At 46.6% G+C, this 21,576-nt stretch overlaps 3 protein-coding genes and 1 non-coding gene across 4 annotated transcripts; 3 read left to right on the forward strand and 1 right to left on the reverse strand.

Annotated features, from left to right (window-relative positions):
* Positions 1–931: 931 nt before the first annotated feature.
* On the forward strand, positions 932–4,104 carry LOC123425814 (cysteine-rich receptor-like protein kinase 10). Its single transcript, XM_045109549.1, has 7 exons — positions 932–1,921; positions 2,040–2,177; positions 2,441–2,574; positions 2,664–2,874; positions 3,005–3,242; positions 3,336–3,492; positions 3,583–4,104. Exons 1-7 carry the CDS (start codon positions 1,057–1,059, stop codon positions 3,934–3,936), a joined length of 2,097 nt encoding a protein of 698 aa, XP_044965484.1. The 5' UTR covers positions 932–1,056; the 3' UTR covers positions 3,937–4,104.
* Positions 4,105–4,388: 284 nt separating this feature from the next.
* Positions 4,389–4,469, forward strand: TRNAL-CAG. Its single transcript has one exon. It is a non-coding gene; the product is annotated as a tRNA-Leu (tRNA).
* Positions 4,470–12,377: 7,908 nt separating this feature from the next.
* Positions 12,378–13,925, forward strand: LOC123425815 (probable long-chain-alcohol O-fatty-acyltransferase 5). Its single transcript, XM_045109550.1, has one exon. The coding sequence runs from the start codon at positions 12,615–12,617 to the stop codon at positions 13,623–13,625; it is 1,011 nt and encodes a 336-aa protein (XP_044965485.1). The 5' UTR covers positions 12,378–12,614; the 3' UTR covers positions 13,626–13,925.
* Positions 13,926–14,186: 261 nt separating this feature from the next.
* On the reverse strand, positions 14,187–21,137 carry LOC123425816 (probable mitochondrial import inner membrane translocase subunit TIM21). Its single transcript, XM_045109551.1, has 7 exons — positions 20,883–21,137; positions 19,340–19,408; positions 18,466–18,617; positions 16,832–17,010; positions 15,429–15,477; positions 15,221–15,340; positions 14,187–14,747 (listed from the first exon to the last, which is right to left on the reverse strand). Exons 1-7 carry the CDS (start codon positions 21,001–21,003, stop codon positions 14,589–14,591), a joined length of 849 nt encoding a protein of 282 aa, XP_044965486.1. The 5' UTR covers positions 21,004–21,137; the 3' UTR covers positions 14,187–14,588.
* Between the last annotated feature and the right edge of the window lie 439 nt (positions 21,138–21,576).

Raw genomic sequence — 21,576 nt, forward strand, 5'->3', positions numbered from 1 at the left:
ATACCATGTCTAGCACGCCGATGCCGCTCACGGGGCGGGCCTTGACGCTCTCAAGAGTGGCACAAAACTTGTTGCGCTCTTGTTGGGTCACCCTCCAACGCTTCGAAATGGACACACACCCACGCGCGCTTGCTATTTGATACGGCGGAAACTTCTTGCGCTCATGGAACTCACGATGAACACGAATCCAAACGGTTGAATGCTTTTGTTCGACGCCCGTCTTGGGGTCTTGCCCAATGTCTCTCCAACACTCGCAAAGAAGCTTGTCCTCGGTCGCCGTGTATGCCTTGGCTCGCTTGCTCTTGCGCTTCGGTGCCGTCCCGTCCGCTTGGTTGGCGAGCTCGTCCTTAAACAAAGGCTCCGCTTCGATGTCGCACTCGTCCTCTTCCTCTAGCCCGTAGTCCTCCGGAAACTCATGGTTGAGAGGGAAGCCGTCTAGGTCCAGGCCGACCTCGTCACGCATGAAGGTGGAATCCAGGACGAGCACTATCCCAAGAGGCGGGAGGCATGCGGGTAGACGTGGAATCCGGGCACCGGGTTGCAAACCGACGCGCCGGACGAGTCGGGCAGCAGCGTCCGAAGAAAGGCGGATGAGCCGGTGCTGACCGCGACGGCCACGGCGGCGTTGACGAGGCCGTGTTGGCTAGGGTTTAACCCTCGAATGAAGAGCGTCTCCCTCGTTGCCGTCGCGACGGAGACGTTGGTGACTTGCTGCTGCATAATTGTATGATTGCCCCATTAGAATTGCTCTTAACACTTGTATGATTGTATCACTGAGTTGCTCTAACACTCGTACCCCGTCAGGGCGTACCTACCAGAACACCTGACGCAGAAAAAGGCCAAAGAAATAAATGACCAAGCCACCTCCCTTGACCAATTCCACCATGTGTCACGCTTCCGCTCGGTCACTCCTTTCGCCATCAGCTGCTACTTCTGTTCCTCCGTCAGCGTCGAGCGTGGAAAATCGCCGATCGCGGCTCTTCTATTTTACTCGAAACTGCAGGTACGCCCCGTACTATACCACTATACGGCGACACCACTCAGCAGCTCAGCTCCATGGCGATGGTGGTGATGCGCATGCGACGCACCCTTGCTCTCTGTCCCTGTCACAACCTCGCCGCCGGCCTCCTCCTCCTCGCGTTCCTCCACGCGCCGCTCGCCGGAGCGCAGCCGCTGCCGTGGCAGCTCTGCGACACCGCCGCCCGGAACTACACGGAGGGCAGCGCCTACCAGGCCAACATACGCGCCCTCGCCAGCGGACTCCCCGGGAACGCCTCCGCGTCCCCGGCGCTCTTCGCCAAGGGCGCCGCCGGCGCCAAGCCGGACGCCGTCTACGCTCTCGCGCTCTGCCGCGGCGACACCAACGCCTCCTCATGCGCGGCCTGCGTCGCCGCCGCCTTCCGGAACGCGCAGCAGCTCTGCGCCTTCAACAGGCACGCCACCATGTTCGACGACCCCTGCATCCTCCGCTACTCCGACCAGGACTTCCTGGCCAACGTCACCGACAACAGGGGCAAGTTCGTCGCGTTCAACGGCAACAACGTCAGCGCGGGCGCGGCGGCCACGGCGTTCGACGCCGCCTCCGGACGGCTCGTCAACGCCACCGCCTACTATGCTGCCGGGGACCCGACCCGGCGGTTCGGCACGGGGGAGGAGGGGTACGACAGGACGTACCCCAAGATTTACTCGCTGGCGCAGTGCACGCCAGACATGGCGGCGGACGACTGCCGGAGCTGCCTCAGGGACATAATCGAGAAGTTTACCCCACAGTACTTCGTGGGGAAGCCGGGCGGGAGAGTCTTCGGCGTGCGATGCAACTTCCGGTTCGAGACCTACTCCTTCTTCTCTGGACGCCCACTGCTGCAACTCCCGGACGTGCTGCCACCGGCACCAGCGCCAGCGCCAGCGGCGGCCGAACAAGGTGAGTGTCTGAAACACATATGATTGCTCTTTCGTGCTTGATTGGTGTCACTTGGATGGTGGAACACTTGTCTGCAGTCTGCACTGCACTCTCTGAAATCCGCACCATTTGTTTGCAGAGGGAACAAGAAATAGGACAGGATTGGTCTTGGCCATCACACTACCTATAGTTGCTGCACTACTACTCATTTCAACGTGCGTGTGCTTTTGGAGGAGGAGAAAACCGGTAGAAAGAAAGCCGTCAGTACCACTACCATGTAAGCTACTGAGTACTTACTAATTTGTGAATTGGCCTAACAGCAGGGGAATGTTGACTCGCTGGTTACCTAAATTTACTCAAAGTTAAAGTTCATGATGGTCTCTTGATGTAGTTAAACACGCACCATCCAATCAACCAATGATGCAATCGCACTACCTGAAAAGCAAACATTCTAAGTTTCTAACTATCGGAACCACTCATGCTCAATTGACTGCATTTCAGCTATATGCTGATCACTGTACACCTTCCTTGTTGCTACAGATTCAGCTGCTAATCCAGATGACATCCAAAGCATCGATTCCCTCCTTCTGGACCTATCGACCCTGCGGGCTGCAACAGATAACTTCGCTGAGAGCAACAAGCTTGGTGAAGGAGGGTTCGGTGCTGTTTACAAGGTGCCAATCATACATTCAGAGTACTAGCTAACTAGCATTATGCAAATTTCATGTTGGTTGTGCACATCTGTGTTGACCGGATTGCACAGGGTGTCCTTTCTGAAGGTGAAGAGATAGCCGTGAAGAGGCTGTCGCAGAGCTCCACGCAAGGAATAGAAGAGCTGAAAACAGAGCTGGTTCTGGTCGCTAAGCTTCAGCACAAGAACCTTGTGAGGCTCCTTGGCGTTTGCTTGGAAGGACAGGAGAAGCTGCTCGTGTACGAGTATATGCCAAACCTGAGCCTCGACACCGTTCTCTTCGGTACTACTACGTTCCATCAGTTCTCTGTCGTCTGTGCAGCCATGTTTGATATGATGAGAGCACTAGCTAGCTACCACGTAGTGGCTCCGAGTTACTCCTTCTGATGGTCGTTTCCTGGTCCCGTTGGCAGATGCAGAGAAAAGGAAGGACCTGGACTGGGGGAAGAGGCTGAAGATCGTGAACGGTGTTGCCCGGGGCCTGCAGTACCTCCACGAGGACTCCCAGCTGAGGATCGTCCACCGGGACCTCAAGGCCAGCAATGTGCTCCTGGACTCGGACTGCAACCCCAAGATCTCGGACTTCGGACTGGCGAAGCTGTTCAGCTGGGATCAGTCGCAGGCCGTCACCAGCCACATCGCCGGAACATAGTAAGAAACCACGGCGTCCATTTCGTTTAGTACGATGCGTAGACGTTTATTTACACGGCGAGATTTTGCTCGCGTTGCATTGCGTTCACGCAGCGGATACATGGCGCCGGAGTACGCGATGCGCGGGCAGTATTCCGTCAAGTCGGACGCCTTCAGTTTCGGCGTCCTGCTCCTGGAGATCGTCACGGGGAGGAAGAACAGCAGCTTCGCTAGCTCGGACTCAGAGCCATCCCTTGACCTCTTAAGCCTCGTGAGTAATACTTTACTTATTTCTGCTCCTCGTGATTTTGGAGTCAACACAAGACTGTCTTGACGAAAACAGCATTCTTGGCACATTCAGGTATGGGAGCACTGGTCTACCGGAACAGTCGAGAAGCTGGTGGATCCGTCCCTGGGCGGCCGTTCACCGGGAGGCCAGATGCTGAAGCTGGTCAACATCGGGCTGCTGTGCGTCCAGGACAGCCCCGCCGACCGGCCCACGATGTCGGCGGTGAACGTCATGCTCAGCAGCAGCACGGTGTCTCTGCAGGCGCCGTCCAGGCCAACGTTCTGCGTCGACGACATGGAGGGTCTCTCGGACATGTACTCGGGTGCGTATCCAAGGGGGGGGCAGTCCACCGGGGACGGCAAGCCCCAGGCAGCGATGTCGCCGTCGCCCAACGAGGTGTCCCTCACGGAGCTCCAACCAAGATGATGAGCGCGTGCTTTAAACCCAAGACTAACTTGTGGTGTCCATCGCATATATAGTCCTGCTTGTAATAATAAGATCTCCTGAACCTGGATCATTATCAATGGTGGTTGTAGCCTGCAATAATGTTTCACGGCTTACTAGTATTTTTATCAGAGATTGTTAGTAGTAGTACTACATTTTCTTTGTTCCAATTAGTCACTTATAGGGACTGCTTGCTTCAGGGTAAGCAAGACCACTTTCATAGCAAAACGAAGTTCAGTTTGATCTTTGTTGTACTAAACCTGGCAATCAATTTAAGCTAAATTTTCAGAAAAGAAGCCACGCAATTTTTAGAAAGCCGAGAATGGAGCCTAGTGGCTGCACAAGTGAAGATTCATTTTCACGTTCGTTGTGCATGAACTCGAGATAGACTATAATTTTAGTTAATTAGATCGTTTGTCAACATTAGTCATCAAGTCAAGATGGCCGAGTTGGTCTAAGGCGCCAGTTTCAGGTACTGGTCCGAAAGGGCGTGGGTTCAAATCCCACTCTTGACAATTTGTTTTTCTGAATTGATGGTCCATTTGTAGATTTTATTTTTCAATCTTCCAAATTAATTGCCCACGACAAATGAGTATGAAAAAACTACATACTATCCAAATACGAATATACAAATTTTCTGAATTGTTGGTCCATTTTTAGATTTTATTTTTCAATCTTCCAAATTAATTGCCCACGACAAATGAGTATGAAAAAAATACATACTATCCAAATACGAATATACAAATTTTCTGAATTGTTGGTCCATTTTTAGATTTTATTTTTCAATCTTCCAAATTAATTGCCCACGACAAATGAGTATGAAAAAAATACATACTATCCAAATACGAATATACAAATTTTCTGAATTGATGGTCTATTATTTTTCAATCTTCCAAATTAATTGCCCACGACAAATGAGTATGAAAAAAATACATACTGTCCAAATACGAATATACAAAGGATACAAGTGGTTGTACGAAAGTGCTATTATGAGCTCGAGCTCTCATGCTCTCGGATGAACAGTAAAATTTAAAAAAATAGTAAACAGTTCAAAAATTCTAAAATTTCTTGGCACGAAGCATTGATGTTTTTACTACCTGCATGCAAAAATTCATAACGGAATCACATTCCTGGAGGTGTAGACAAAAAAACAAAATTAATGCTTCAAAATGCTTCTAAAAACACTATCTTTGAAGCATTGTTTTTATTTTTTTCCCACCCCTCCACAAATGTAATTTCACCATGAAATTTTACACGCATGTAGAAAAAACATCAATGTTACATGTCCAAAAATTTCAGGATTTTTGATATTTTTTACTATATTTGCCGATTATACTGTTCATCCGGGAGTATATGAGCTCCATATCCGTGGTTGTAGGCCCTCACTCTTTAAATATAAAAAAATCCGCAAACCAACACGTGGTTGAATGGTTGAAAGGACTGTGGTATCCCCTGTACGTTAGAGTTTAAATTTAAAATTTGATATTGATGTTTGCATTTTCCTAGATTTATTTCAGGTCTTTTGATGATGTGGTTCAGTGAGAGAAGACACAGTACATATAATGAGACACAAATGTTTGGCTTGGCTTAGCCTTAGCGACATGAACATAATGTGAGGGAGGTTGGAGAGTAATATATGTAGTATCTAGTTGAACCAGTTCATCGCTTGTTCATCCAATTCCATTGTTATCTCGTTGAACCAGTCCTCACGAAGCCTAATCATTGTAGTCGTTTCCTTTTTCAAATCAACTAGACTAGACCTGTCAAGTATATCAACAACAAGAAAACATACCACAGAAAAGCAATCAAATTCCAAAATTGAGGGTTTGTGAAGGATGATACCAATATAAAGACCAGTAAGACATGTCCTAAACTCCGCTTCCTCCACACTAAAAATTAAATCATTCCTTAAGTTTCTATCTCCCGAGAAGGTAAATAGAATTTGTGCACGCAACGAAACACTCAACTTATCTACTCCCTCCGTTCCTAATTATAAGGTATATTAAAAAAAATTAAAGTCAAAGTTCTCAAACTTTGACCAAATTTATTAATAAAAATATCAATATCTAGAATATGAAATCATTACCACTAGATTCACCTTAAAATACATTTGTATACTATATATATCCGGTGTTGTAAATATTTATATATTTTAATATAATGTTGGTTAAACATAGACAATAGTTGACTTTTTGAAAAACTAATACACCTTCTATTTAGGAACGGAGAGAGTAGTATAATAGGCAATCAATCCGGACCAGAATAAGTAAATAACTCTTTTTCATTAAAAAAATCAAACTTCTCTCATAGCCAACCGGAACGCACAAGTCTTGGGACAAGTGATAGGAACCGAGTCCCTACCAGGGCAAGGCGCGCGGCCGACAGCGGCAAGGCGCCGTGATCGTGAGAGGAAGAGAGACTCGAGGCGGCTAGGGTTTGAGACGGCGGCTCCTCATGGGTGACAAGCAAATATGATTGCTTCTCTTTAATAGAAACTGAGTCCTTACATGAGTATATATAATCTTCATATACTAACAGATATGATAAACTGGGCTAAACCCCTAATAACGCTAAGATAGTTGGTGCACGTATTTTAACTGTCTGCGTCAGTGGGCCCCCTCCGGCTATATTGTATATCGGTCATAACATCTCTCCCCGTCTACGCAAACAGGTCATCCTCGAGCTGGAAGAGTCAGGGGATTGCTTGCGGAACTCGTCAAGGGGTTCCTAAGTAGCGTCCTCCTCCGGAAGGCCTTGCCACTGGATCAAGAGGCGCCATACACCACGGCTTTGTTGGACCTTCAACACCTTCGCTGGACCAGGAAGGAGACGGCCATCAGAGGCCGGTGGAAGATCCGGCGCAGCCACCGGTGGCTCACCGCGGAAGGGCTTCAACAAGCCCACATGAAAGACGTCGTGGATGCGAGCGCTCGACGACAGCTGCAGGCGGTAGGCGACGGTGTCGATGTGTTCCAACATCGAAAATGGACCAGGATAGCGAGGACCCAGCTTGCGCTTGGTGCGGGGTCGAGTGACTACGTCGTGCGGTGGAGAAGCTGCATCCACACCCAGTCGCCCACTGCAAACTCCGCCTCGCAGTGGTGGGCGTCGTAGTATTTCTTGGACAATTGCTCGGCTTGGAGAAGACGCTGGCGCACCTTGGCAAGGATCTCATCCCGGTCGCGAAGAAGGGCGCCCGCCGCCTCAGTCCAGCCCGTCCCGGGTTGGAACGGCAGGATAGGAGGTGGAGGATGACCGTAGACCACCTCGAAGGGGGTGGCACGCAGGGCGGAGTGGTAGGAAGTGTTCTAGTAGTACTTCGCCCAAGAGAGCGAGTCCACCCAGGCCCGTGGGCGATCACGTGTAACGCAGCGTAAGTACATAGCAATCACCTTGTTGACTACCTCGTATTGGCCGTCGGTCTGTGGATGAAACGTCGTGCTTAGGCGTAATTTGACGCCCGCCATCCGAAAAAGATCACGCCAAACATGGCCGGTGAAGACCGGGTCACGGCCGCTGACGATCGAGGACGGAAACCCGTGGAGGCGGACGATTCTGTCGAAGAAGGCATGCGCAACGAAGGTGGCAGTGTAGGGGTGGCCGAGCGCGATGAAATGCGCATACTTAGAGAAACAGTCCACCACCGTGAGGATGACGGACTTACCGCCCACCGTGGGGAGGCCCTTGATAAAGTCCATGGAGATGTCAGCCCAGACCTGGGAGGGCACCTCAAGGGGTTGTAGCAGGCCCGCCGGTTGTAGTGTCTCCGTCTTGTTGCACTGTCACGTCACGCAAGACCGCACTCAGTCTCGCACCAGCACACACTCACCCGGGATGTAGAGATTGGCGCGGAGGCGGTAGAGAGTCTTCTGCACCCTCTCGTGGCCGGTCGAGTGCGCCAGCAGAATGGCTTGGTGACGGAGATCGTCGTGATCCGGCACGAAAAGGCGGCGCCCGTGCAGGAGTAACCCGTCGTCCAAGCGCCACGGCACCGGCAAGTCGCCCTCGGCGAGGCGTTGCTGAAGGAGATGCGCATCCGCGGCCATCGTGGTGGCGCGGCGGATGTCGTCGAAGAAGGCGAACGATGGCCCAAAGCTGATGCAGAGGGCAACGCCCGCGGCGTCGGTGACGTCCGCGTCATGGTCGGTGTCGCGACGGGACAAGGCGTCCGCCACGATGTTGAGGCGGCCCGGCCAGTACTCAATCGTGAAGTCGAACCCGAAGATCTTGCTGATCCACTTGTGCTGAAGAATGGTGGATAAGTGTTGGTCGAGTTGAAACTTGAGGTTGTAGTGATCCGTGCAAATCAGGAAGTGGCGTCCCCATAGATAAGGCCGCCAATGGCGCACAGCCTGTACCAAGCCAATGAGTTTCTGCTCGTAGGCCGTGAGCTTGTGATGACGTACGACGAACAACCGGCTGAAGAACGCGAGCGACCCGGCGCCCTGGTGAAGGACGACGTCGAACCCCACTCCCGAGGAATCACAGTCGACCATGAACTGTTGATCGAAGTCCGGCATCTGGAGGACCAGTCTTGTGATGAGAGCCTACTTAAGGGACTGGAAAGCCTCGGTCGCTTCACTATCCCAGACGAAAGCGTCGCGCGAGTGAGCGGTGCGGCGATAAGGCCGAACTCCCGGATAAACTTCCGATAGTAGCCTGGGAGGCCCGGGAAACCACGAAGAGCAAGTGGCGAGTGCAGCGTCGGCCAGGCCACGACAACCGCGACCTTGTCTGCATCCATGACGACTCCCTCTCGCGAGATGATATGAGCATGAAAAGGACATGGAGTTTCTGTCCACGAGCACAAATGGACTCCATATTTGAACAATTCGTTGTAGTGCTGGGATTTGTATCATACTCCCTCCGTAAACTAATATAAGAATGTTTAGATTACTTAGTGTTTTAAATACTTTTATATTAGTTTATAGAAGGAATATTATTTTATGCCTCAATACAGACCAGGAGTAATGAGCGAAATACATGTTGTACGTTTTCTGAGAATACATGAAGTACGTAGGTCACTGCGGTGGGTTGTGGGCCAGCGTAATAGCCGCACTCTGTTGGGTGAGGTTACAGAAGCTTCTAGATTAAAGTTGGGCCGTCATCCAATTCATTAATGCGTTGCTGAACTGTGGCACAAAAAAATCCAAAGAAAAAGAAAATTCACTTTTATTTTCGGGGCCTGTCAGTTCGCTTTTGCTGTGTAAGTTTTCATTGGTTATAGAAAAGTTTTAGAATCTCATCTCAAAAGAAAAAGGATTTTTTAGAACATTCATTGAACCTTTTTTGTAACTTTCTTTTCGATGGGCTTTACTTGTTCTCTATGATTTCTTTTAGTTTCAGTTTTCTCATATTTTTTATATTTACATTTCATGAATATTTTTTAAAATCATGAACATTTCTTGACGGGAACATTTTTAGAAAAGTTGTTTTTTAGAATTTGTGAATATTTTAAATTCGTGAATGTGTTTTTGAATACACAAGCATTTTCTAACAGCGCTAACACTTTTGGATTCGTAAATATTTTGTGAATCCACCATCATTTTTTTGAATACACAAATATTTTCTAAATGAACAGATATTTTTGGATTCATGCATATTTTGTGATTCATATTTTTTTGAATCAACAAACTTTTTTGGGGGCGAAATATATTTCTGGGGGAGGGCGAGGTTACATGGCTGCGTGGAGTGAGAGGCGGCGGGGATGGGACTGTGCCCGTAGCCCCGGACGAACCAGGTTCTAGAAGGGAGAACAAATATGGTCGGGACCAGAGCAGCAAGGGCGCCAACGGGCCTCAGGAGTTGAAAGGAGACGCAGCTCCCGAAGTGTGCCGGAGACGAAGATGCAACGGGATGGACGACCAACCAAGGCACCAACAGGGTGGTGATGGTGTGGAGACGCGAGGGAGTCGATGAGCTAAAGGAGACAGAAAAGGGTGGAGCTCCCAGGGCTCCTCGGGTCCGAAGTCGCGCCGCGGGCGATGAACGCGGGAAGTGGGGCACAGTTCCATGGCCGTCGGGACAAAGCCGCACTTTGGCGGGGAAGGGGGTGCTGGTAGTGTCGAAGGGATCTCGCGCACAGCCAAACTCTCAACACGCGCGCTGCAGGGGGCAGCCACCGTTGGGAACAACCACAACCAGCCGCCTCAAGCTTGAGTAGAGGGGTGGGTCGGGTGAGGGTGCACCCGACCGCCATGTTCGGCCGGCCGGAAGCGCCCGCAATCTATGTTACATGGTACGGGGATACGGATACGGTGATATGGGAAAACGGTATTTTCTGAAAACAGACTTACAGGGATACGGTGTGTATATGTATAAATGCTTAAACAAATCAGCACCAAAAAACTGTTTTGTTCGAGGATGAAAAAATTGACATGTATGGAGTAACTGATCAGTGATCTAATGAAGTTGCTGCCTTTTCATGTGAGACGAGCTAAGCTGTGAGGTGTCGGCAGCGGTGCCATAAGACCGTAAGAGAGTCTGAAAATGCGCTGAAACTAGTCCTCGCGATTTGACAACTAAAGATAACGACGAGAGGAAGGATTCCAACGATTAGGTCTATCATTATCCATAAAAGTGTTAACAAACCCTTATGTATCCCTGATGATGTATCCCTACGTGTCCCAGCCGTATTCTGAAGCTTTTTGCTTTATTTTAACTCAAAAAAATGTGATAAGGAGGGATACGTGTATCCCACACGTATCCACACGTATCCACACGTATCCTCGTCCTGGTGCAGTATCCTGCACCGATACGCCACTTTTGTGACGTATCCGTGCAACATAGCCCGCAATGAGCTGGTAAGGGCACCCAAATCGCATCCAGGGCGGTAGCCAACGCGGGGAAGCTTCGGTCGAGGCAGAGAAGGCCACCATTGCCGGAGGAGCCATCTGTGTCACCAGCAGGCAGGGAAGCCGAGGCGGGTTAGTGGGTGGGGCGAAGGGTGGGAGGAGGAGAGGCAGCCAGGTACAAGTTTTATTTGAGTTTCTAGTTTCCAGGGAAGCTTATCATGGATCCGACCGTTTTGTGGTGTTTTCCCCCCTTTTTCTTGCTCATGCATAGTTTTGATCTTACATGACTTTTGTATTCACCAAACGAGTTTTTTTATGTATGTGTGTTGGTGTTGGTTGTGTGCACACTAACTATGTTGAAGTTGGGTGTGTGTTCATTGTGTTTGTATCTTCTTTATTCTTCATTTTCAATCAATAAAACCCATCTTTATCAAGGAAAAAAGGACAACTTACCACATGTACCAGGTGCTAAGTTTTACAGCTTTTGCATCAAAATATAAGTTCTGTAGTTTAAATTTGAACTGTAAAAAACGTCTTATATTTTTGTATGAAGGAAGTATTTGAGTTTGATGTGGAGTTTTATTTTTGCATAAGTAACGGTGTAACATACAATCCTGTTAAGGCTGGTCGTAATGGGAGTATCATAAGTAATACTCCCTCCGTTCCTAAATATAAGTCTTTAAAGAAATTTCATTAGTGGACTACATACAGATGTATATAGACATACTTTAGAGCGTAGATTCACTCATTTTGCTCCGTATGTAGACTCCTAGTGAAATATCTTAAAAGACTTATATTTAGGAACGGAGGGAGTATCATGCATGCCAACTAGACATATTTGATGAGGTTGCATGAAATTAAATGAAGAAAGAAATGATTGAGTACCATATTAGGCTGCCCGTAATGGTAGTATCATAGGTAGTATCATGCATGCCAAGTAGGCAATTTCGATGAGGTGTCATAAATTAAATGAAGAAAGAGAGGGTTGAGTATCATATCATGATACCGTATCATATCATGATACCGTATCATATTAAATAATGTGCTACTATGTGTCTTGCATGGCAATAAATGAACTACCCTATGATACTAACATATGATACTATGCATTACGGATGTGGTATCATACACTAGTATTATATGCATGATACTAGTATATGATACTATCCACACCAGCCTTATGATAACGTATCATATTAAATGTTGTGCTACTATGTGTCATGCATGTTAATAAATGAACTCTTCTATGATACTAACACATGATATTACGCATTACGGGTGTAGTATCATACACTAGTATCATGCATATGATACTAGTATATGATACTCCCCATTACAACCAGCATATAAAAAATGACTTATTAATGTATAAATCTTCATGTAAAATCAAAAGAAGATAGCATCCATTGAAAGTATCAATCATTAATATTTAGCAAAACTATTTATTATGAAAATGGGTGCTCTCTATTTTATATTTTCTCCGTCCTAAAATAAATGACTCAAAAATAACCTAATTTTATAATAAAAAGTTGAGTTTTTTTTGAATCATTTAGTTAAAATGAAGGGAGTATTAAAACAACCGCATCAAACAATGAAGGTCTTATTAAAAAGGACAAATATATGCTGTATTCGCGAGAGTACGAGACGAAATCCACATACACAACTCACACATAACAAATGAGTAGTGCATGAGCGAAGGTTCATATAAAAAGGATACATAAGCATCGCACACCAAAGCGCTCGCATTTCTTTAATCTTTCTTCAGATCATCGTTTTGGCATTAGACCTTCACTGGATCATCGTTTTGACGTTGGAGCCCATCCAGATCTCAGCAGGTCAGCAGCGGCTGTGCTCATCGAGCGCGGGATGGCGTCCGAGGTAGCCAGACTTGCACTGGTCTCGGCCGCCGTGGCCGCGGCCATGGCCTACGCGCGCCTCGCCGCCTCGCGATTGGGCCCGGGCGTCCCCCGCCTCGCCGCGCTCCTCCCGGTGCTCCTCCTCCTCCCCGTCCTCCCCTTCACCTTCGCCTCCATCCACCTCCGCACCATCTCCGCCTTCTTCCTCGTCTGGCTCTGCGGCTTCAAGCTCCTCCTCCTCGCCTTCGGCCACGGCCCGCTCCACCCGGCCCTCCCAGCCGTCCGCTTCGCCGCCTGCGCCGCGCTCCCCGTCAAGGTCCGGGGCAGGGCGCAGAGCTCGCGGTCCCTCCCTCCCGGGTTCCTGCTGTCCTACGCGGCCAAGGCGGCCCTCTTCGCCGCGCTCGTCTCGCTCCGTGGCCTCCGGGCGAGGATGCCGGCGTACGCCGTGGTCGCGTTTGACGGCGCGCACGTCTACCTGATGCTCGAGCTCTTCCTGGCGTCCGCCGCGGCGTTCGCCCGCACGCTGCTCGGCGCGGAGCTGGAGCCGCAGTTCGACCGGCCGTACCTCGCCTCGTCCCTCCGGGACTTCTGGGGCCGCCGGTGGAACCTCATGGTCCCCGGGGCGCTCCGGCCGAGCGTGTACCGCCCCGTGCGCGCCCGCGTCGGCGACTCCGCCGGCGTGCTCGCCACGTTCCTCGTGTCGGGTCTGATGCACGAGGTGATGTTCTACTACATCACGCTCGAGGTCGGCACGGGGGAGGTGACCGCGTTCTTCGTCCTCCACGGCGCGTGCGTGGTGGCCGAGCGGCGGTGGGTGCGGCGGGGCGGCGCATGGCGGCCGCCGCGCGCGGCCGCGACGGCGGCAACGCTGGCATTCGTGACGGGGACCGCGTCCTGGCTCTTCTTCGCGCCCGTGATTCGGAGCGGGCTGGACAAGGCCATCGTCGCCGAGTGCGAGGGGATGCTGGCCTTGTTGGAGGCGGCTGTGCGGAGGCTGGCTGCAAGCCTGCTTTGGAGCTGACGGTGTAAGGGCACCTCGCGAGGAACATGGCGGCAACCAAGGGAACAATCACGTCGCGGTCCGTTAACTACGGCCAGTTTCCACGGATGGCCATATTAGAATCTCATCTCGCGGCAGTACGCGGATGCATTTTTGGTCATTTTTTTGTTTCTCGACGTATGTTTCGAATTTTGATCTGAATTTTTTAAGGGTTATCTTAATATGTGTTGTGAACATGCATGATTTTTTTCAGATTTTTTCGCAATGTTTAAATTTGAATTTAGGCCGCAAGATACACGGTGACATGCTGTTTGAGATTGTCACGTAGAGTAGTACTCCCTCCGTTCCTAAATATAAGTCTTTGTAGAGATTTCACTGGTGGACTACATACGGATGTACATATTTTAAAGTGTACATTTAATTATTTTGTTCTGTATGTAGACATCTAGTGAAATCGCTTAAAAGACTTATATTTAGGAACGAAGGGAATAGTTGCTGTGGTGTAAGAAACACACACACTTGTATGGAAGATCACTTCATACAGTGTATATGCCTGGAACCCCAGGCTTGAGGGTCGTGATGTAAGTGTAACCAGATATTATTGCTATTTGGATATCAAAAATGAAGGTTTGCACGAAATCCATAGGCATCATTAAAAAAACTGCCTGAAATGGGACTAAAACTCGATAGATGAAGGATCACTCCCTCCTCCGTCCCATGTTTGAGGGAAAGATGGGTTGTATACATGTGCCTGCACGCCTTTCAGCTAAACAAAGCAACAGCATATCTAAGATGCTAGACATGGTCAGCAGCTCTGATGGTTCATCTTCCTCCTACTTATGCTTTCGGGGAAGTTCAAAATTCACAACTTCTTTAACCCGAGGACGGGTATTTAACATGAGATGCAGCCATTGGAGATATATGACGTAAAAAGAAGTTGCCGAATGGATGTGCCACTGCTAGCTGATGTTGTCTCTTGCATCCTTATGCTGGTAGGTAAGATTCTAACATGATTTGTGCGGGTCGCGGTGACGTAATCTCGACGAGAAGAAACGTGAACTTCCATGTCCTGTCGGCGTTATCTTTGAACATCTCTGCAAACACCTTTCCAGCTCCATGTGGCCCCCGGATATGAAAGGCAACCTGAAATGATGCATGTGAATTGCAACTGATCAACCAGCTTCAAAGACTTCCCAACACAACAATGTAAGCTAGTACTACATGAATTCATATCAATCCCATCCCACTGCCCCTTGCACAAGTACAACATCTGAAAGCATATAAACTGGCAATGGTCCACTACATATTAAACTCTCTTCACTAGTAAGAATTATAGACTTGTTTTAGTAAAAAAAAAAACATGTTTGCTCTCATCTCTGTTTCTCTCCCCCTATGTTGTCATTTGGAAGCTTGCTCCTGGCCAAGGGAAGTCATTGACTCATTGCCATATGCTGCCAGCGAACTGTCAGAGGATAAGTGTCACCCTAACTGTTGCAGCCCCTCACAGTAAACTTGTCCATTTTCATTGACTTAGCTACCATTATCTTGATGTGCAAGTAAGCTGCATAATTAAAGAACGCACGGCTGTAGAGACTAGAGACAGGAATTTATGCTACCTCCACATGTTCAACACCATCCTCATCTGTCCAAACCCTGTTTTGGATGCGCTGCCGAGCTGCACGGTTTCTGGATTCCGTACCATAACCAGTTATAGGGTAACCAATTTTGGCTGTAACCTGACAAACATACGATAGACGAAGTATACTAAGAGAGGAACAACAAATATGCCAGGGAAAAATAGAAATAACGCGAACAGGCACAAACCTGACTATCACTCTGAACTCTTGCTAGAGCTTTCCCAAAAATCTTGTACCTGTACAATGGTAGCAACATTAGTAATTTCCCATTCGCATTGCAAGGGAGTACCACAGGCATTCTCCAGAAAACAATTTGGTGTAAACTACAGAGGCATGCTTAGGCATAAAGCAACAACAGTAACCCTGGGATACAAAGAAAAAATGAGGCGATAAAAAAATACAAAACTTCTTACTCCCTCAGTTTCAGGATACAAGGTGCAACAATTTTGTGAAATTCAAACACCTAGACTATACAAATATATATTTAAGGATGGATCTACTGATACAAATTTGGTATTGTAGATATTGACACCTTTTTCTATAAACTTGGTCAAACATGCACAAATTTGACTTTGGACAATATATTCTGAAACGGATGGAGTGTCAGATACACAAAATAATACTCCCTCCATCCCATAATAAGTGTCTTTGATTTAGTACAACTTTGTACTAAAGTTGTACCAAATCAGAAACTTATTTTAGGACGGAGGAAGTAAATCAGGCAGGATTATCAAGTATGCGACTGACTGACAACCTGCTAAATAAAATCTCCACCACCAAGTTATTTACTGGTCAGCTTCAGGGAGAAGCTGAGTACCAGCCTACCAGGCATAGGTGGCAGGAGCACACCAGGCATAGGTGGCAGGAGCACACCAGGTTAATAAGTACGCCAAGATATGCCAATCACCACCTGCTGCTCTCTTGCCCCTTTGCGCGGCAGGCCTGGCACGAGACACTATCCTGGCTGCATCTTCCGGCCCCGTTGCCGGAGCATGATGCCTCCATCCAGGACTGGTGGAGGAGGGCGAGGGATGCCACTCCATCATCGCTCCACAAGGCACTGAGATCTGCCGCGCTGCTGGTGCCCTGGATGATATGGAAACATAGGAATGCGTGTGTCTTCGACCATATTCCTCCGTCGCTCGACGAGCTCTTGGATAGGATCAAAGATGAGATTAGGTGCTGGACTAGAGCCGGGGACAAAGGGCTTAGGGTAGTCTTGCCCCCATCCTGGGATGTCCACTAAACCACCATGTAACAATGCTGTAACCACCTCTTAGGAGGCTGTAAACTCCCTTCTTTTCAATACAAAGAAACACAAGGCTCTTTGCGTTTTCTCGAAAAAAAAAGATATGCCAATCACAAAGTTGGTTACGAAAGAACGCCTGCGACGAGGGGTGGCACATAGTACAAACCAATGGAAGAAATAGCTTACATGTGTCGGCAATAAATATACTAAGAGGAAGCCAGTGATGGGGACTCCAAATTTTGGCAGTAAACATGCCCATATGGCCATATGAATTATCATGTTTCTTACTAATTGTGCTATTTGGTGTCTTGAGTTTAATCAGAAAAATACAAAAGACATACTCTTTTGGTTCAAATATAAGCTCTTTGAGAACAGCATATCCAGCCAATGCAGCAACTCCAAGCCCAGCAAGTATTACAACACTGTAAGAGGCCCCCTCGACAAATGTCACTGGCTTCTCAGGTATATTGTAGGTAGGGGCATTAAAGGGATCTTCAACAGTCGTCAAGTCTGTTCTCTCCTGAGGATAAAGGTCACAGTCTTCTATAAGCAATAAAGAAATGACCCAGTGTGGCATGCACCATAAGAAAAATATGTTCACGAAATAGGAAAGGAAACAACTAACAGAACCATATAAAGTTTACTTTAAATTTAAGTGTAGATGAAGATATGCACGAATAATGGGCCTCAAATACTGAAAATGCAACGTGTTAGGTGATTAATATTGTTGAGGGGAGAGTAAATACACAATACTCGGTCCTTCAGCGGCAAACTGTTGTCAACGAATAAACAAAGAGAATAGACAAGATTATAGACTTTCAGATAAACTATACTCTATAACTAACATAATTAGTTTGCCCTATTAGATCAATAATTCATGCCTTAGCAAGAAATCTGGTGTAGGAAAAATGAGGAGCTTGTTATCTGATATCACAACATCAAGATGCTTTATCCAAAAAATGATTTAAGCACCTAGCAATTACCTATACTGATATGAACAATTAAACAGAACCTTTTCAGTATATGCAACACCATTCTATTTTCATAGCATTTGAGCAACTCCTAACAATCTATTCTACAAAAATAGTACAAAACCACATTATAAGTGCTAATGCATATGCATTGAAGCTGGTCATAGTGGGAGTAACTTAGCTAGTAACATAACGTTTCTCAAGGCAAATTTGCTTATGTGGCATGTAGTTAATAAGGAGAGAGGTGTTTGTGGTAACATAAGGCTGCTTCCAATGCAAAGGTGCTAAGATGTGGTGCTAAGAACATTAAATAGCTTAGCAACTCAACTTTCCAATGCATAGGTGCTTAACTTATTGTTGCTAAGCTCACTCTATTTAATGATTTAGCACCTAAACTCTCTCATGCATTGGTCATCTTCTTTCATTTAAGTGGTTTGCCTAGGTTCACGTGTATGGCATTGGTTCTTCCTGGGGTCACCAAAGTGTTCTCTTTCCTCCTTAATTGCTATGCCATGTCATTTTTTTGCTTATGTGGCATGCTTAGCACCTGTCCACCATGGAGCACTGGGAAGGGCCTAACATGTTACCGTAACATAATGCAGCCCAAGGCAAACTGAGTCTACAACCTAATAAATGCAACCATCTGTGACACTACTTCTATGTTACTTTGCATTATAAGGCTATTAACATAGACTAGTGTCATATATTTGGAATACTAAATTTTCATTAGATGCCCTATGCACCTGGACGGAGGGAGTAAAGCTTATGCATGTGTATGCACAACTGATCATTAGTCGCTACTGCAGATGGTAACAAGGTGACAATGCCATGGTTAATAGTTTCCTATATTCCACAGCCAACACACAATTTATAGTAACATGTTCAAAAAAATGACAACACTGTCAGTCACTGCTGAAAACTACCAAGGGTCATCACAAGCAGGAAAATACACAAGAAACCAGTATTCAATAAATTAAATCGGCAAACAGAACTAGCTAACAAACCTGTTTTGGTCTTTTTTCTGAGGCTTTTGTGGAGTAAGATGCAGATGGCCTTATGAAAGAAGGAAGCACTTTGCGGTATTCTTTACGCACTGTCAAAGGACCTGAACGGTTTGCACTGATCATATACCACCTTGAACTTTTTACAGATGATGCTGGAAGGTTTGCCAAAAGAGAACCCCATCAGAACTTAATAAGGTCAATAGGATGAACGCTATTGAAATAACTGTTAGTCCAGATTTAACAGCAAAGAACAGAAAAGTCAAATAGTTATTTAACACCTTTTGAATGAAAACAGAGAGCAATTCACATGGACAGACCAAACTTAACTGAAGGACAGAATAGGCAGAACAATCATACATGATATCCATCTACCATTAGTTTGGTACAGAAGGCAAACAGAGTAAGTCTTATATTTGCCTTCTAATTTTGCTTCTAGAGTTTTACATTTGCCTTTTCATTCTAGCTGGTTTGATCAAGGGTAGAAAGCTCATATTTGTATTATTGCAAATATTTTCAAGGAAGATTCACTAAACAAGTGTTTGTAAGCTATTCTTAATGATTCTTATGGCAAATTGAAAAATTACAAGAACTTAAGGCATAAGTTAGGCATAGACACATGATAATGGCAGAATATGCCATTATACCATGGATTAGTTAATAGCTAAAAGGTGTTAGGAGAAAACAACAAAATCTTGACTGCATTATATCCATGCAATAGTTCTGGTAAAATTGTATAGTATTGCATGAACTCACGACATAAATTACTGTGCTTTGCTATATCTGCTTGCTGTACTTAGTCCTCAATTATGTCAGAACTAGTGCACGAATACAAGCATGTGAAGAATGAATGTTTAAATATATAAGAGAAACATACCATGCACAACTTCACCAGACTTTGCAAAAGCTTCCCTAAGTCCATCAGTTGTTGTTCGCTTGCTTAACCCTATAAATCATTGTTAATACTATCATAATCCAGACGTTACGTACACCAGAAGGTTCAACATGAATGGAAACAACTCAAACAGGGGTAACAAACATAAGATTCCAAGTGTAATAAAAGACACAAAATAGAAAGCGGAACTATATGATGAAATACATTTAACGCATATAATTACAACTTGTGATAAATTTTAAGAATCACTGCACTGTTACTGCAATATCTTTAAATGGTACTCACCAGGGTGTTTATATAACTACACTGGCTTTAATTGGTACTTACTAAAGTATTTTCTGGTTGTCATGTTATAAAGTTAAGCAAGAACCAAGATTGGAGAAGTTTCAGCCTCAAATTAAGATAACCGAATATTTGGTTTAATGTCACAATCTCCTCGCGAACTGCTTAATATTTGGTATTTGCTAGTGGGAAACATCACTGGTCTAATTTATGATGCTTAGTCAATCACCACCTTCGCTGCTGGTGATGGCATTTTAAATGAAAATAATAAAGTTGACAGGGAGAAGCAGAAGAAACAAAAGATGGAACAGAGGCGCCTTCAGAGAAAGTGGAGAGATATTGGGATTGCTATTGTAGTTAGAATCAGGATTATGCAGCCTGCAAACAAGGCCGCTGTTCTGCTAGTCCATTATTGATTCAACTGATCTTTCAGTTTCAATATGTAGTCTCAGCTCAAACAGTTGAATGATAGAATCTCAGAAGAGTGGTCAGCTTCCATTCCATGATCCTGCAGAATTTTTATGATTCAAAGAGAAAGATGCTCATCTAACATCACAGTGCTCTGATGTTGGCTTCGTCACAGATAAACAGAAGACTCATAGAGTTTGTCAGGACGCGGTTTGGCGTGAGACTGAATTGAACAAATGTGGTTGGATTCGTGTATAGGTCCATCTTTATCTTCCATCTAAGCAAGGTATGGAGTATCTTTCACAAGGTCTAACTCTTCCAGAAAAAACAGACAATTTGATCATATGGTTCAGAGTTAATTATCCACGGATGCAGAACAGAGTACATCTAATCGCATCATATGAACAATGCCGGAAAATGTATATGCTCGGATTACTCAACATAATTCATGTCCATGATTTGCAACTACTCCATGGGTCTGTATGTTTTTTTTTTCAAACTATTAGATCTATATAAATTGAATAAATAGGGTAATCATAAAGCAGTCCGAACCCATAAATGAATGCAGGGCTTGAATAAGCAATGCTGCAACAGCATAACTGAATATGTAAACTTTGTGAGCGTGCTACCAAAAAGTTGTCTAATGTCCGAGACGCCAGCTTATATAATCAAGCCCTCACTAGAGAACTGCCCAGCCAAAACGAAACCTACCTGACTCTAGCGAATCCCGCAAGACCACTCCCCTGTTAGTAAAGCGAATATCTCCAGATGCGAGGAAAGCTGAGAGGGGAAATAATGGGAGACGGAGAAGGGGAGGGGGAAGAAAGAATCAAACCGGGGATGAAGAGGCTGGCGAAGGGGTCTGCCTTCGGGGGAGGGGTTGGCGGCTTCGGAGGCACCAGGGCGGATATGGAGAACAAGCGCCGGGATCCGGACCTTGCCGCGGCCGCCGCCATCGCCGCCGGGATGCCTTTCGCCGTGGAAAGGCGAGCGGGGGTTATTAGGGATTTCCCCCTCCTTCCAGGGGGTTTAGACGACTTTAGATCGTTTCCCAGTTTTTTTTCCTTTGTTTTTGTGAGAGGATGGAGCGTTTTCTAGTTGGGCTCTACGAGTCGGCCGCGTAAAGATTAAGGCACTGTTCGGCAATGCTCTGCTCCACGGAGTGAGCGAAGCCAGCTTGGTCCAGCTTCAAAATTTTTAACAGGAGAGCGGAGGGAATCCGAACGCCGCCTAAATCAGATCGGCAGGCAGCCGATGACGCTGAGACAACCGTCCGATCTATCACCAAGTCAGCCAGCTTTTGGCACAAGCGCTATGTTGTGCTCGTTTGGATTGCAACAAACACTTTTTGCAATGGTCGTTATCGTTACGATCCGGTTGCTCTACCGCCGAGTTAGTCAACCAAATTGCGTGTTTACAACAAGTATCATATTTATACAACAAACCAAATTCTAAAAAGTGTTTGTGTGCTTGTTGTTTGTCCCGAACGCACACCCTCGCGTGCCGTTCGATCAATCGATCGGTAGCAC

Source organism: Hordeum vulgare, chromosome 2H (assembly GCF_904849725.1).
Source record: "Hordeum vulgare subsp. vulgare chromosome 2H, MorexV3_pseudomolecules_assembly, whole genome shotgun sequence".
NCBI classification, from domain to species: domain Eukaryota; kingdom Viridiplantae; phylum Streptophyta; class Magnoliopsida; order Poales; family Poaceae; genus Hordeum; species Hordeum vulgare.